This window comes from Lithobates pipiens, unplaced genomic scaffold (assembly GCF_037356315.1).
Source record: "Lithobates pipiens isolate NorthernLeopardFrog02 unplaced genomic scaffold, aLitPip1_a1.2 Scaffold_10, whole genome shotgun sequence".
In the NCBI taxonomy this organism is placed as follows: Eukaryota; Metazoa; Chordata; class Amphibia; order Anura; family Ranidae; genus Lithobates; species Lithobates pipiens.
Window position 1 is genome coordinate 190527001 of NW_027507686.1, and position 16913 is coordinate 190543913.

At 43.8% G+C, this 16913-nt stretch overlaps 1 protein-coding gene across 1 annotated transcript in view; it reads right to left on the minus strand.

Moving 5' to 3' along the window:
• Positions 1–1212: 1212 nt before the first annotated feature.
• Positions 1213–16913, minus strand: part of FADS1 (fatty acid desaturase 1) — a 54240-nt gene continuing 38539 nt past the window's right edge. Inside the window, exons 6-12 of the mRNA XM_077460770.1 lie at positions 15056–15116; positions 14873–14949; positions 14549–14646; positions 10014–10110; positions 7476–7555; positions 7275–7400; positions 1213–4932 (exon numbers count right to left, since the gene is read on the minus strand). Coding sequence (XP_077316896.1) covers positions 4881–4932; positions 7275–7400; positions 7476–7555; positions 10014–10110; positions 14549–14646; positions 14873–14949; positions 15056–15116 — 591 coding nt within the window. The 3' untranslated portion in view covers positions 1213–4880. The remainder of the gene's footprint in view (positions 4933–7274; positions 7401–7475; positions 7556–10013; positions 10111–14548; positions 14647–14872; positions 14950–15055; positions 15117–16913) is intronic.

Genomic DNA, 16913 nt, shown 5'->3' on the forward strand with positions numbered 1-16913 from the left:
TTAGACCGTTCTTGGGAGTCCAAAAAGAGACACGAAACTGAGGTGTGCTGGGTAGAGGATGGGTTATACGATGACTGCAGTTTTTCTGTTTTCCAGTGTCCAAACCTTTTGTAGGCAGCAGTATTACCTGTCTGTATCTGAATTCCTGTGTTCCATAATGGATTAAAAAAAATACATTTTATGGTAAGTACAAAATAATAGGAATTTTGACTTACTGGTAAATTCCTTATCTCGGAGTACAGGACTTGTTTTTTTATCCTTGGGTTATATGGCAGCTGCCTTCAGGTGATTGGAACCCAAACACAAAAAGTTGAAGTACCTTGCAGATGAAGCTTGCATCAGTCATGGCCTGAACATCCTGCTGGTAGAACTTTGTAAACATGTGAACAGAGACACCAATGGCCCTGATGTAATGGGCTCTGAAAAGGGAAAATAGGAATTCTGCCTAAAGGCTTGTGCAGGATAAAGAATATCTTGCCATTAGAAGACAGTGATGGTTGACTGAAGAATCGAAAGATAAAATAATAAACCAGTGAAGCTGAAGGGGGTCATCATCTAGAGATGCTAGCAAAAAACATGGGGTGGGGTTATAGGGGAGGTGCCACAGGGGGCGTGTCCTTTAGAAGCTTGCCAGTGTCCAATTACCTGAATCGTCTGCATTAAGGTAAAAAAAACATCTGTGTGCAGCCCCCCCTTAGACTTACCTAAGCCCATATTGATCCAGCGCTATGCACTAGAGCAGCGTCTCTCTCCCTCCTCACAGGGCAGATTAATATCAGCAGGAGCTATTGACGCCAGCTGCTGTCAATCAAATCCTGTAAAGAGGGAACAGGGGTGGGGGGGCGAGACGTGCTTTCTGTGTATTTGGAATCAAGCAGCTTCCTATGGTGGCACACCGAGAAGAGGAGACGCCAAGAGCGCCAGTGAGGAACCCAGAGGAGGAGGATCTGGGTTGTTCTGTAGAAAACCATTAATTGCACAAAGCAGGTAAGTATAACATGTTTATTATAAAAAAAAAAAAATACCCGTTACAGTCATTTTAAGATAATGGAGTCTTATGAAATGGGCACAGGGGCAGCCCTAGCAAGTTTTTGTTGCCAGTGTCCAATCACCTGAAGGTACTGCATATTACCAATGGCTTAAGAATACACGTTCTGTACTGTATGATTAAGATTTCTTATTTTACTACATCTGCTGAGACCACACGCAGGCTTATGAAATCAATTTATTAGTTGTTGCAACAAAATCAAACCATGAAACCCATTTACAATCAATACAGGTAAATTAGTGTAATTAGTCTATTACTGTCGTCATAATAAAAGGCCTTGCTGGTACAAAACTACAAAAAAGATCTGTTGCCTCTATAGTCCAGAAAGCTAATGGGCATGTGTACCACATCCAGTATGTAGGCATTTGTTGGAGTGCGTAATTGCGGAGGGAATTGCAAAGTATCAAGCTAACAGCAAAAACTAGAAAATACTCTTCAGAATAACCTGCTTTGCAATAACACTGCTGCACTGAAACAAAATTTAAACTTGTGACCATTACTCCTAAAAGGCAATATAACATGTTGTAGATTGATTTGGTTCTACGATCAACAGTGTAATGATAAGACACAATGTAATATTAAAAGAGAAGTAACGTTTTTTGTTTTTTTTGTAGAATCATACTTGCCTAGCTGGATGCTGCATCTGTCCCCCACTGGCTCTAAAACTGAGAACTGAGCGATCAAACACAGCCGATCACTTAGTTCTCACAACTCCGTAAGCAGAGAGCTGCAGACTGTCAGTCATCGGCTCTCTGCTCACTGGAACGCTGAGCTGTGGGAGCGGCCAGCTCAGGCTCTCAGCGGTTCACTGAAAGGTTGAGCTGGGTGGCATGTGGGTGGATCCCAACCATATGGTCTGGATCTTTCCCGAGCATGGACTGGCTCTGTGACGCCAGCGGACTTTAGCCCGCTATTTGCTGAAAGCGGGCCACAGGAGTGCAGAACGAGCTGCACTCCTGTAATCCACAGGATAAGTACAGCCAAACAAGCTTTGGCTGTACTTCTCCTTTAAGTCCATTGTAGCAGTGTGATACAATTGCCCAAAACACTGCTATATGTTCATTCAATATTTCCATTTTTCTAGGAAAAATGTCTACCTGAAGGAGCTTATCACATAAGGCTGCCTGTCAGTATGCTCCTATGCAATACAAGCAGTGTCCACCAGGTGTCAGAATTGTTTCAAAATACTGGACAGCTCTGTGACTACAACACTTCAAAAAATGTCCACACTGAGTGAGCGATACAAGGCTGCGACTGCTGACCTTTTAAAAAAAAAAAATGGTTGTCTGGCTAGCTCTAGTTAAAATAAGCTTCTAATTAGGTTGATTGAAGTGTGGTGGCAGTGCACAGGATTTTTTGTTTTTCATCTAGTTAAAATACTTTATCAACTACTAACCTAGAACAAGCATGCAGATTAGAAAATCAAAGTGAATTTAGTATTTCTGATCTGTAAACTTTTTCTAGGTCAGTGCTTGAAAACGTATTGACACCACTGGATCAGCGTGGCAGCCAGGCAACTAGCATTTTCAGGTGGATGGGTCAGCAATGTCAGATGGCATGCTCTCCCACTACAGGTTTCCTTTAATAGATGTCTACACCCTAAACCAATCTTAAAATTTGTGGTAGATACTGGTAAGTTGAATCATAGGAAATGACAACTGCACACTTAGTTGCAATCGTTTTTTTGTACGCTGCAAAACGGGACCTGAGCGCCTCCCCTGATGCATTTCACCCAGAACAAGTTACATACATACAAATTACATTACACACTTTTTTCCTTTTAGTTGTGGGACTGACATGAAATGAACCTGCCATAGTTCTGAGCTCTGCACTGGTCTCACCTGCGTCGCTCTTAGTAATAGTTCTAGTAAAACCTATGAAAAAAATCAGGAGTTCCCACTGTTAGGTCCATTGCAGGTGGATGGACCTGGGAAATGAAACAAAATCTGATCTTGCCATTGGAATTCCTACACAGATAAAGTGGTTGTAATTAAAAACACTTGCATCTGCCAAAAACAGAAATGACAGTTGTTGGTGCCCTGAACCTTTAAAGCAGTATTAAACTCAAAAGAAAACATTTTATTATATTGCCCCATACCATTTTCTTTTTGTTTATACAATGTTGTCATGTTTACCAATTCTTAGATGTGATGGCTGCATTCGTTTTCTTTTTTTAGGCTTTCTTTTAACCTGGTGCTCCAGCCTGTTGTTTTTCAAAAGAACAAGCTGTCCTGCGGATATAGCAAATAGTAGAGACAAACCATTTAACACTGACAGGGGTGATTACAATGGTCGGCTTTTATTTATTTATGCCAAAAGGAAAAACAAAAGGTTGGTTGTAACTGCTTATAAAGTATTAGCTGGAGTTTTGGCTTCAATTTGTTGGTGTATCTAAATCTGCTAGTGCATCTAACACTCCCCTCACTAACAATGCTGCTGAGTCAAAGGTCTCTACTCCTTCATGCAGAGTGTGTATTACTAGAGTGTAAGCCCCTGTACACACGGTCGGACATTCTGCCAACCAAATCCGTCAGATTTTGTCCGTCAGATTTAGTCTGACGGATTGTGTCCGAAACTGTTGCATACACACGGTCGGACTAAGTTGTGGAAAAATCCGATCTTTTAGAACGTGATGACGTAATTTCGTTACGATGGGACTATATTCAGGCTAGTAGCCAATAGCTTTGATGTAGGAATTTGATCTGAGCATGCGTGGCACTTGGTCCGATCGGAATTCTCTACACATGATCGGATTACGTCCGACCGCCCCAGTTGGTCGGGAAATATTTCCAACATGTTGGAAAATTGGGTGGGACGGAGATTCGGACGGAATCAGTCCGATGCATACCACACACAGTCGGATTATCTGACGACACGGTCCGATAGGACACATTCCGACGGATTCTCCGACCGTGTGTACGCGGCTTAATACAGGAGGTGTGTTAAGGGCCAGATCACCCAGTGAAAAATAAAGGGAAAAAGGCATAAAAAAAGAAAACAAATGAGCCACCACATCTTATGATTGGTAAGCTGCAATATATTATATTTTTGGTTTAATACCGCTTTAAGGCGACATTACCAGTGTTTGATATGTATTGGTCAGGGACAAGTAGTACATTACACATTGTCAGCCTATAAATGTCACAAGCATACAAAGTACTGCACAGCACATCATTTATCTTAGTAAACTTCCTAACGTTATGTGGACAGTATCACCTCTCAGGAATAAAATCAAAGCAAAGCTGAAGAAAATTCCGTATAAGATATCAAGTCCGGCATATAGGAGGGCCTTCTGGAATACAGATTATGATCCACACCTAATTATAGAACTGTACACATTGGATATCTTGGGAGTAAAATGATGCAGTCCGTCCCATTAATCCCTGACATCAACTATGCTTCTTAAATAAATGTATACATATTTGTATGTTTCTCCTCCCAAATAATAATATAACATATTCCTACTATCATATGTTTTCCTTCTTGGTACAGGCAGCCTAGACTGTTATGGCAGAACATTCACAGCCCTTTTTATTGGCTTTAACTTCATTTGGCTTTTCACTAAATTAGTTGCATTTCAAAGTAATGCCCATTGAGTGTTGAGGGTTGCACCTTGATTTTGCTCAGAAGGAAAGATACACGGCATACAAATTTAGATCTAGCCTTTCCAGGCTATAATGCGTTCATCGGTCATGACTGATGTGCTAACATTACAGCACTGCAGGGCTTCAGATTGATTACGTAGCAGTGTGGACACTAGAGGAATGTTGTGACAGTGTTCTTTGCAGCAGTAGTTCCCTGGGCTTCATTGATTCAGGAGACAGGTCACTCATTACTTGTGCAGGTATGCATCCAGCCACAACTCCCCAGACTCCTTCAGAGAACTTCAGAACACACAAAGCAAAATAGGTCATACATATTCAGAAAACCAGTAAACAAATCTGCATTATTTTTTGTAACAAAAAGCCTGCTTTTGTCTGACGTCACAGAATCGGTCCAGGCTCTGCACGGATCCCAACAATAATGTCAGGATCCACCCAGATGCCTTACTGGCAGCTGGCTTGGCCTCTAAGTGCACCACTGAGCCAGCTGTTCCCACCTTCTCCACAGCCTGGCACTCCAGTGAGCACTGGAGGGGCAGAGCACAGTCACGGCTCTGTGCTCAGAGCGGACCTGAGAACTGAGCGATCAGTGGTCTTTGATCTATCAGGTTTTCGGTATAGAGCCAGTGGGGGACAGCTGACAACTGCAGCATCTAGGTGAGTGTGAATCTTTTTTTTTTTTTTTTTTTTTTACTTATGCTTCTCTTTTAACCATTTTAGGCTACATTAAGGCTGGCCAGAAATTGTGTTCATTTCCTTAACCAGGCAGGAAATCAGCTGTTCATGGGAGTATCTTTCTAAATACAATTGCTACATCATCTCAACTATCTTCTGTTTTACTAAACATAATAAACACTTTTATATACCAATATTGTTAAAGAGGAAGCAAACTTCCCTCTAATGTTTGTACCTATAGGTAAGCCTATAATGAGGCTTACCTATAGGTATCGTAACTATCTCCTAAACCTGCACCGTTTAGGAGATAATTAGTGTATACTGCGCCAATTACGTAAACGGCACATGCGTTCTGAAGGATCGGCTGCCCATGCCGTTTCTTCAGAGCCCTGTGCCCTGACCGGCAGCTCCCGCATGCATGCGTGGGAGTGACATCACGTGGCTCCAGCCAGTCGCATAGGCGGAGTCTGTGGACCCAGAAGGAAGACAGGTGACGATGGATGCAGCCTCCAGCTAGGACGACGAAGGCTTCGTTTGCAGGTAAGTTTCACATAATGTGCTAGTATGTGATGCATACTAGCACATTATGGCTTTACTTTGCAGGCGACAAAAAAAAAGAGGCAGTGTTTACTTCCTCTTTAAAGGAGCAGTTTGGGGTATATAAAAAGCGCAAACGCATATACTCACCTCTGTAATGCAGCAGCTGTCCTACGTCGGCTGTAAGTCTGAAAACTGATTATTCACATGATCGCTGATTGCTCAGTTATTGGTGTGCTGAGACTGTAAGCCACTGCTCTCCACTCTGCTCCTTCAGCGATCACTGGAGTGCCAAGCTGGATAGGGGATGGGCGCAGCTGGCCCCGCCACTCAGCTTCATACTGAGAGACACAAGCAATTGTCAATCAGGCAGCTGGGTGGATTCCAACAAAATTGTCAGGATCCTTTCAGAGCATGAAGTTGGCTCTAGGACATGAGCTGATGGTGGGCTATACTAAAAATAAAAATGCTGCTCAAAACCTCTGTATCTCAACGCTTATTATCCCTGCGTGGCTATTGTGGGTGCTCCAATAACAGGTCAAATAACCAATTGGTTGTTTTGAGCAGTTTTGTTGATTTATAGCAATGTTATTTACTTATTATTGAAGCACTCACAATAGCCAAGTAGGGGTACCGTAATAACGTTGAGACACAAAGGTATTTCACAGCATTTTTTCTTATTGATGTGGGAACACAGTGTAAGCAGCAAAAACTTAACAGAGTTCAGGTGTTTACTAGCAGATGTGCGCAGAGAATAATTCCACTGATGGTGGGCTATAGCCCATGTCGGCCCATTTCGTCCCCTTCACATGGGCGATCCGATCAGGTCCACCTTCCAGTTTTTTAGGTGGATATCAGCGGATGCATGTCCACTGACAACCACCACCATCCAATCCGATCCTATTCCCCATGTGTCTGGCGGATCAGATAGAAATGGACAGGTGGTCCGTTTCCATCCAATTGTCCTATACACTGGAGCGGGCTGTGTCAGTTGTGCATAGCGAACACGGACCTGTCATCCGCCTGCTCAGCGGAGAATCCCGCTTCACGGAGGCGCCATGTGAAAGGGGCCTTTGGGTCACAAGATCACAGGAGAGCAACAGTAAGTGCACACCTGTGACCCACAAGAGAAGTATGACCAAAATGCTTTGATCATATTTTTATATTACACAAAGTTCTACATTTTTGTACTATTTTATCTACTCTAAGCCCTTGTACACACGGTCGGACATTCCGACCACAAAATGGTGCATCTGTCAGCAATTTCTTGCTGTGAGGCAAAATAGTCTCAGCTGACAAAAGCACGGTCACTTGCCAACGGGTAAGCAGTTTCCATCAGTTGGACCAGAGGCAACAGCCAAGTACCACAGAGTAGTATTCTAATAGAAAGACCTGTAAGTAATGTAACTTACTGAACGATATCAGCAAATGCAGTAAACAGTGGTTTGGACTGGTAGTCAATGCCGTACTTCTTGCAAAGCGAGCGAACAAGAGGAGCGACCTTCCAGTAATTGTGTCTTGGCATTGTGGGAAATAAACTGAAAATAGAAAGCGGTCATCGTTAACAGTATTATTGGAGGAAATGAAAGCAGCTTAAGCTCCAGCATACTTACTGATGTTCAATTTGAAAATTGAGATGTCCGCTGAACCAATCGTTGAACAGAGACTGGTCCACATTACAAGTGGCTTGCAGCTGGTTGAGAGAGAAGAAAAACAGTAAAGTGCAGTTCTGTGGAAGGTAACCAATAAACATTTCAGGGTTTGTAGATTATTCAATTATAGTCATTGTTGTCTGCAACTCTGAGTCAATGAAAGAGGAGCTCCAGTCATTGGTAGAAAAATTAAGTCAGCAAGTACTAGCCCAGGGATCCAGTGTGGTCATTGCCCAAGCCGGTCCTTTGTGGCCTTTGAGTCCCCGGCACCACCATCTTAAGTGTGGGAAGCTGGTTGTGACTTCCTGCTGGCTCACAGTCGGCTCCCCACTGTGCATGCTGAGCTTTCTGAATGGTCCTGGAGTCTCTTGGAACCTGCGACGTGTCCCAGCAAGTTGCAGTCGGGTGAGCTAAGGGGCCAACTTCCGCTCTGCTCACCTAGACGAGCAGAGTGGGAGCGGGAACCTGCCAGAAATATGTACCCACTCTCAGAAAAAAAAAGAATTTTTATATTAATGAGAAGAGAGAGAGGAGAATTAGCGGAACTTATCTATTTTCAGTAAAGTTCTGCTTTAAAGTTGGGGTAAACTCTCATGGACGATTTTTATTTATACAGCGCCTTGAAAAAGTATTCATACCCCATTAAATTTTCCACATTTTGTCATATTACAACCAAAACGTAAATGTATTTTATTGGGATTTTATGTGATAGACCAACACAAAGTGGCACAAAATTGTGAAGTGGAAGGAAATTGATAAATGGTTTTCAACATTTTTTTCTAACAAAAAAGCACAACTGCAAACCTACCAAGACATGGCCGTCCACCTAAACTGACAGGCCAGCCAAGGAGAGCATTAATCAGAGGCCCATGGTAACTATGGAAGTGCTGCAAAGATCCACGGCTCAGGTAGGAGAATCTGTCCACAGGACAACTATTAGTCGTGCTCTCCACAAATCTGGCCTTTATTGATGACCAAGAAGACCAGTTTGCAGTTTGACAGAAGCCATGTGGGGGACACAGTAAACGTGTAAGAAGATGCTTTGGTCAGATGAGACCAAAACTTAACTTTTTGGCATAAAAGCAAAACCCTATGTGTGGTGGAAAACTAACACTGCACATCACGCTGAACACACCATCCCCACCGTGAAACATGGTGGTGGCAGCATCATGTTGAGGGGATGCTTTTCTTCAGCAGGGCCAGGGAAGCTAGTCAGAGTTGATTGGAAGATGGATGGAGCCAAATACAGGGCAATCTTAGAAGAAAACATGTTAGAGTCTGCTAAAGACTTAAGACTGGGGAGGAGGTTCACCTTCCAGCAGGACGATGACCCTAAACATACAGCCAGAGCTACAACTGAATGGTTTAGATCAAAGCACATTCATGTGTTAGAATTGCCCAGTCAATTTTCGAGATCTAAAGCCAATTGAGAATCTGTGGCAAGACTTGAAAATTGCTGTTCACAGACACTCCATCCAATCTGACAGAGCTTGAGCTATTTTGCAAAAAAGAAATGGGCAAAAAGTTCACTCTCCAGATGTGCAAAGCTGGTAGAGACATGCTCAAAAAGACTTGCAGCTGTAATTGCAGTGAAAGGTGGATCTACAAAGTATTGACTCAGGGGGGCTGAATACAAATTCACACCAAACTTTCAGATATTTATTTGTAAAAAAAAGTTTGAAAACCATTTATCATTTTCCTTCCACTTCACAATAATGCGCTACTTTGTGTTGGTCTATCACATAAAATCCCAATAAAATACATTTATGTTTTTGGTTGCAACATGAGAAAATGTGAAAAATTTCAAGACACTGTAGGTAAGCCTATAGTAAGGCTTACCTATAGGTACATTAAATATCTCCAAAATGTGCACCATTTAGGAAATATTTACTTCTCCAAAATGTGCACCATTTAGGAAATATTTACTTGTGAAACCACCAGTGATGTCACAGGCAAATGTACTCTGCAGGAACGGTACACTGTGTCGTACCTTCAGAGCCCTGTGCCGTGATGTCATCGCGGATCGTCCAATCAAAGGACTGTGGACCGCCAACCCGGAAAGGAAGACCAGGTGAAGATGGAAGCCCTGTCAATGGTGACAGCGCGCTGCTGGAGGGCTTCTTTTTAAGGTAAGTTTTGCATAATGTGCTAGCATGTAATGCATACTAGCATATTATAACTGCCTTGCAGGTTTAAAAAAAAATGAAAAGTGCCATCAATCGGTTTACTACCACTACCATTAATACTACCACTTTAATAATAATAAATACAGCTGCTTGAAGATCACATTAATCTCAACAGGAAAAAGCTCTGATCACATTCACTGATATTTTGTTTCATTGGTTAAAAATATCAAAATGAGTGTTCAAGTACAGAGGATGAGGTTAGTTAACACTGCAGTAGTCTTTCACAGTTCATTTTATAATGTGGTCATAAAAGATCAGTGTGATGTCAAAATATCATCTATGGATAGAAAGAAACATAGATAATGATGGTTACCTGTCCAGAAAGCCATTCCTTATTCTGATCGTAGTCTATGTGCATTGGAATGTGGTTCATCTGTGTCACCCAGACAAACCAGTTACTCTCTATGAACCTAGAATATAATAAAATACATTAGAATCATATGACCATTGCCTTTGCAATTGTATCATTCTTTTACTTAATATATTAAAAGGAGGATTTGTAGCCTAAAAAAGAAGTTTGGGATTTGAAAAAAAAACAATTATACTCACCTAGGTGGATGCAACATTGATCAAATGCTGCATCTGTTCCCCCGCCGGCTCTAAGACCAAGAGTGATCACTCAGTTCTCAGTTTTGACTGAGCAGACAGAGGTGACTGTCCCTTACCGGGTCTCTGTTCTGATCCTCCTGCATTCACTGGAGGGTCGGGCTGTGAAGGGGCGGGAGCTGCTGGCTCAGTCTCCCATCGGCTCGCTGAGAGCCTGAGCCAGGTTCCAGTCTGGGTGGATCTCAACATTAAAGTCGGGATTGATCCAGAGCCTGGACAGACTGAATGATGTCAGCCAACAGTGGACTTTAGCCCGCTGTCAGCTGAAATCAGGTCACAGGACTGCAAAACTAAGTACACTCCTGTGAGCCACAGGAGAAGTAGGGTCAGAAGAGCTTTAGCCCTACTTCTCTTTTAATTTATCATGTATTAAAAAGGAAATAAAATATAGAAAGTCTATATCAATCTAATTAATAGTAAAACTGAATGAATGAATGAATGAATGAAATACTTGTATAGCGCACAATGCGAACTGAATCGCCTCTAGGTGCTGAATAGGGCTCTATAGTGAGAATGTTTTGTTTTGGATAGAGTTGCTAGGACTTCTGTGAGCAGTGACCACCAATATAAGTGGTTGCTTCTACATTGACCACCAATGTTAGTGGCAGGTGTGTATTTATATAAATTGGGGTACTGGGCAAAAATCTTAGGACCCTCTTACTGAAATCCCTGCTGGCAAAACCCACTTCATAAGGTATGGAATACTCTGCTCCTTTGTGTTCTTCTACCTTTCTGATTAGATCACCTAAGAGTTAAACAGACCTTTTTCCATAGAGTTCAAATTTTAATAAAATTGGGAACAGTACACCATAGGAATGTTTCATTTGTGGGATGCTTGCGTTTAGGGCAATATTTACTGGGGTGCTTGATATTAGATTATACCCATATAATCTCCACCGCTACATTTTACAGTTCAAACTCAAACTTTATGCATACTTTTATGTACATATATCTATCACTTTTTTTAACTTTGTTTTTCGTATGTTTTACCTACTATCACTCATACACACTTACTGGCCACTTTATTAGGTATATCTGTTCAATTACTTGGTAACACAAATTGTTAATCAGCCAATCAAATGACTCAATGCATTTAGGCATCTAGACGTGGTGAAGACAATTTGCCGAAGTTCAAACCGAACATCAGAATGGGGAAAAAAGGGGATCTAAGTGACTTTGTTGTTGGTGACAGACCGACTGGTCTGAGCAGGGGCGGACTAACCATTTGGACACTCGGGCAGTGCCCGAGGGCCCCAGGCCACTAGGGGGCCCCATCAGGGTTGCCAGCCTCAGTAAAACCAGGGACAGTATGTGAAAATCTGTGTTTTTTTACATCTGTCTCTGAAATGTCCCTTATCGACATCCTTTTGGTATAAAAATCCTGAGATTATAGCTGCCCCACCTCTCCAGTACCTTCTCAGCCAATAGAGACATGTCTGTGTATACATGTATATTGTGTGATTGTATACTCTGTGTGTGTATACTGTGTGGCTCCATAATCTCTGATTGCCTGGGGGCCCCATAATCTCCTATTGCCCAGGGGCTCCATCAGTTTTCAGTCCCCCCTGAGTCTCAGTATTTCAAAAACTGCTGATCTACTGGGATTTTCACACACAACCATCTCTAGGGTTTACAGAGAATGGTTCAAAAAAGAGAAAATGTCCAGTGAGTAGAAGTTGTGTGGACGAAAATGCCTTGTTGATGTCAGAGGTCAGAGGAGAATGGGCAGACTGGTTCAAGGTGATAGAAAGGCAACAGTAACTCAAATAAGCACTTGTTACAACCAAGGTATACAGAATACCATTTCTGAATGCACAATAAATTGAACCTTGAAGTAGATGGGCTACAGAAGCAGAAGACCACATCGGGTCACACTGCTGTCAGATAAGTAATTTGCACATGTTCACCAAAATTGGACAATAGAAGATTGCAAAATGTTGCCTGGTCTGATGATTCTCGATTGTAGCTGCGACATTCAGATGGTGTGATCCGAATTTGCCGTAAACACGAAAGCATGGATCCATCCTGCCTTGTATCAATGGTTCGGGCTGGTGGTGTAATGGTGTGGGGGATAGTTTCCTGGCACACTTTGGGCCCCTTAGTACCAATTGAGCATCACTTAAACACCATGGCCTACCTGAGTATTGTTGCTGACCATCTCCATCCCTTTATGACTACACTGTACCCATCTTCTGATGGCTCCTTCCAGCAGGATAATGCACCATGTCACAAAACTCGAATCATCTCACTATTGGTTCCTTGAACATGACAATGAGGTCCCTGTACTCCAATGGCCTCCACAGTCACAGATCTCATCCAATAGAACACCTTTGTGATGTGGCGGAATGGGAGATTTGCATCATGAATGTGCAGCCGACAAATCTGCAATAACTGTGTGATGCTATCATGTCATTATGGAGCAAAATCTCTGAGGAATGTTTCCAACACCTTGTTGAATCTATGCCACAAAGAATTAGGCAGATCTGAAGGCAAAATCAGGCCAACCTGGTTCTAGCAAGGTGTACCTAATAAAGTGGCCGGTGAGTATATTTTTTTATTGTATAGATCCTCCCCTCCTTGGATCCACATTGAGAATGTTTTTGACTTATTTTTATGTATTTCATCCAGTGTACTGTACACCTTTTCCTGATGAAGTGGCCACTAAAGAGCCACGAAACGCATTGATGGTGTTTTAACCTGCTTTTATGGTCAATAAATACCAATCTTTCCCGAAGAGCCTACTTGGAGGCACCTTTTTACTGAATGGGAGTCTCTGCTGACCACACACTGGTTCCATTTTGGGGCCTTAAACCATTGCTTCTAGGGTGATCATCAGTCTCTAAGTGCAGGTAATCGCTCTCAATGCGATTACCTGTGGACAGCAGCAGAGAGATGCTGCCGCTTTGTACAGGCTCCCCAGACGTGGTGGTCTGCACACACCGGGGCTGACCTTCAGTATTCTGGAAGAGACGTGCCACACCGCCCCTTATTTGACCATGTGAAAGGGGTCTTTGATGTTTTCTTTCTCTGAAGCTTAACCACTTGCTTACTGGGCACTTAAACCCCCCTCAGTCCCAGACCAATTTTCAGCTTTCAGCGCTGATGCACTTTGAATGACAATTGCGCAGGCATACAACACTGTACCCAAATGAAATTTTTTTCATTTTTTTCCCACAAATAGAGCTTTCTTTTGGTGGTATTTAATTACAGCTCGGAGTTTTATTTTTTGCTAAACAAACAAACAATAAAATTTTGCAAACGGGTCATTTTTCTCCTTCATTGAAGTGCGCTGATGAGGCGGCACTGATAGGCTGCACTGGTGGGCACTGATAGGCATAGTTAAGGCGGCACTAATAGGCACAGATAAGGCGGCACTGATGGGCAAAGATGGGCACAGATAAGGTGGCACGGATGGGTGGCACAGATGGGTGGCACGGATGGGCACTGATAGGTACCACTGATAGATGGGACTGATGGGCACTGATAGGTGGCTCTGATAGGTGGCACTGCTGGGCGGCACTGCTAGGCACTGATGGGCGGCACTGCTGGGCACGGATATGTGGCACTGGGGTGCAGCACCTTTGTTGAGGCAGATTGTGGGCACTGCTGGGTGGCACTGTGGGCACTGCTGGGTGGCACTGTGGGCACTGCTGGGTGGCACTGACGGGGGGCACTTTCTTTTTATTAATGTGGCACTGGCAGGGGGCAGGTGGGCACTGGCAGGGGGCAGGTGGGCACTAGCAGGGCTGGCCACGTCCGCCGGTGATCGGCTTTTTTTTTTCTCCTCGCGCTGACAGCGCGAGGAGGAATAATAGCCGATTACCAGCTCCGTTATATATCATATGATCAGCTGTCATTGGCTGACAGCTGATCACGTGATAAGGGGTCGGGATCGATCCCTTGCACGGATCGGTGATCAGGCAAGTCTCATAGACTCGCCGATCACAGCTCGCCGCGCGCACCCCTCAGGGGGCGCGCAGGCTGCTCGTGCACGGGACGACGTCAATAGACGTAGTCCCGGAAAAGGAGATCCGAGCTGTAGCCATCATTTGGCTATAGCGCGGATCTCAAGTGGTTAAAATTTTAACCAATGACATAGTCAGTGAAGGCATTATATATTTCCTTGTGCCTAACAGACAACAGTCAAACTCCGCTCCACAACAACACATTCATTACAATAGCCCGAGTCACCACTAACTCTCATTATTTGTTTTTTCTAATCCTGTAATATCAAATACTTACCTGACTAGCAGGAACATGCTGACTGTGCCGCCAATCCCAATTAGCGGGAAATAACAATAGGCAAACCTCACGTAGAATGAAATCATCCACGCCAAATCCTGGAAGGAGAAATGATTCAGTCACATTCTGTTTAAAATCTCATAATGAAAGCCCACATGTATTGCCGATCACAGCCAATCAGATTCTTCCTCTCATTTTTTTTTATATGCCAGAGAAACACAAAAGGAGGTTATGATTAGTTGCTATTGGTAACATGTACAGTTACTTTATCCCACACTATTTCGATCATGAAGGATTTCTAGCCACAGATAAAACTGTACTCACTACCCACTTCTTCCTCTGGACAGCAAAATAGAAAATGTACCACTGAAAGTACAGGGGGAGCAGAGCCGGGGGACCAACTGCAAAACAGAAAAAAAAGAATTTCATGCTAGATAGGGATTGATAGGGACTGAGCCATAATCACAGAACTGCTGTGTGCAGGTAATGTACTGTATGCATACTCACTCAGGAAGAAGTACTTGTGCTGGTGATTATAAGGCATATATTTCTTCTTTTTAATTCCAAGCTGTGGATGAATCATGAAACATTATTATTATTATTATACAGGATTTATATAGCGCCAACAGTTTACGCAGCGCTTTACAACATGAGGGCAGACAATACAATTACAATACAATTCAATACAGGGGGGGGGGGATGAGAGAGCCCTGCTCATTAGAGCTTACAATCTAGGAGACACTTATAAGCTCCAATTCTCTAGGTAGCCATAAGAGGATAACATGAATACATCAATTATAAATAATTAAATCCACTACTACGAAAAATCTTGAATCTAAAGTTTGTATAAATGTTTGATTGAAGAAAATCCTGCCATAAATCAATTCACCCGAAGAGCAGACAAGGATGGGTGCTCTCCACCACCAGTTTCACAGGCTGCTCACCTCATATAATGCCGCGTACTATCCATCGGACAACCCTTCGCCGGACTTTCCAAATGAGCGGACCTGCCCACACATGACCGGACTTTTCTGGCGGACAATGCGCCAGACTATGGCGAGAATCCACCAGACTTTTGAAATGAACGGACTTGCCCAGACATAGAGTAAAGTCCGTTAATTTTGAACGTGGCTCCAGGTAGCCGGGACTAGTGAAGGAAGTGAATTTTGCCGCCTCCATTGCCGAGATTGACACCTCGCTGGCCCCGTCAACTGGTATGGATTTAAAGGGGAAGCCCTACGCCAAAAAATGGCGTGGATTTCCCCCCAAAGTCCATAGCAGACCCTTATCCGAGCACGCAGCCTGGCCGGTCAGGAAGGGGGGTGGAGACGAGCGAGCACCCCCTCCCAAAGCACCTTGTCCCCATGTTGATGAGGACAAGGGCCTCTTCCCGACAACCCTGGCCGTTGGTTGTCAGGGTCTGCGGGCGGGCGGCTTATCGGAATATGGGAGCCCCTTTAACCACTTCAGGACCGCCGTATTGCCAATGTACGTCAGCACAATGGCACAGGCAGGCAGAATCACGTACATCTACGTGATTGCCTTCCAGCGGGTGGGGGGTCCGATCGGACCCCCTCCCGCTGGTTACGGCGGTCCGATTCGGTCCAGGAGCGCTCCGTGATGAGGGGATGGCCGTTGGTTTTCGGCCACCCCCTCTGGATCGCTCCTGGCCAATGAGAAGCTTCCTCCCCTGTGTATTGTTTACACAGGAAGGAGGAAGTGATGTCATTCTCCTCGGGGCGGTCTTTTTGACCGGACTACGAGGAGAAGAGTAAAAGTAAGTGTGCACCAACACTACACTGACATGTAGGTACACACAGGCACACAAACCCCCCCCGATCCCCCCCCCGATCGCCCCCCCTCCCCCCCCAGTCACAGTGTCACTGATTGCATTGATCATTTCTTTACTGATCAATGCATTCAGTGTCAGTTGTGACAGTAAAAACTGTCAGGACAGTTAGTGTTAGGTCCAGGGTAGCCCCCTATCACCCCCCAATAAAGATTTAACCCCCTGATTGCCCCTAGAGTTAACCCTTTAACCCCCTTTTGCCAGTGTCACTAAGCGATCATTTTTCTGATCGCTGCATGTGTCGCTAGGTAGCTAGTTATTTTTTTAGGTTCACCGCCAGGTTTTTATATCGCTAGGTACCCCGATATACTACCCAATAATGGGTTTAACCCCCTGATTGCCGCTAGTTAACCCTTTCACCCCCTTTTGCCAGTGTCACTAAGCGATCGTTTTTCTGATCGCTGCATTAGTGTCGCTACAGTCGCTAGGTAGCTAGTTATTTTTTTAGGTTCACCGCCAGGTTTTTATAGCGCTAGGTACCCCGATATACTACCCAATAATGGTTTTAACCCCCTG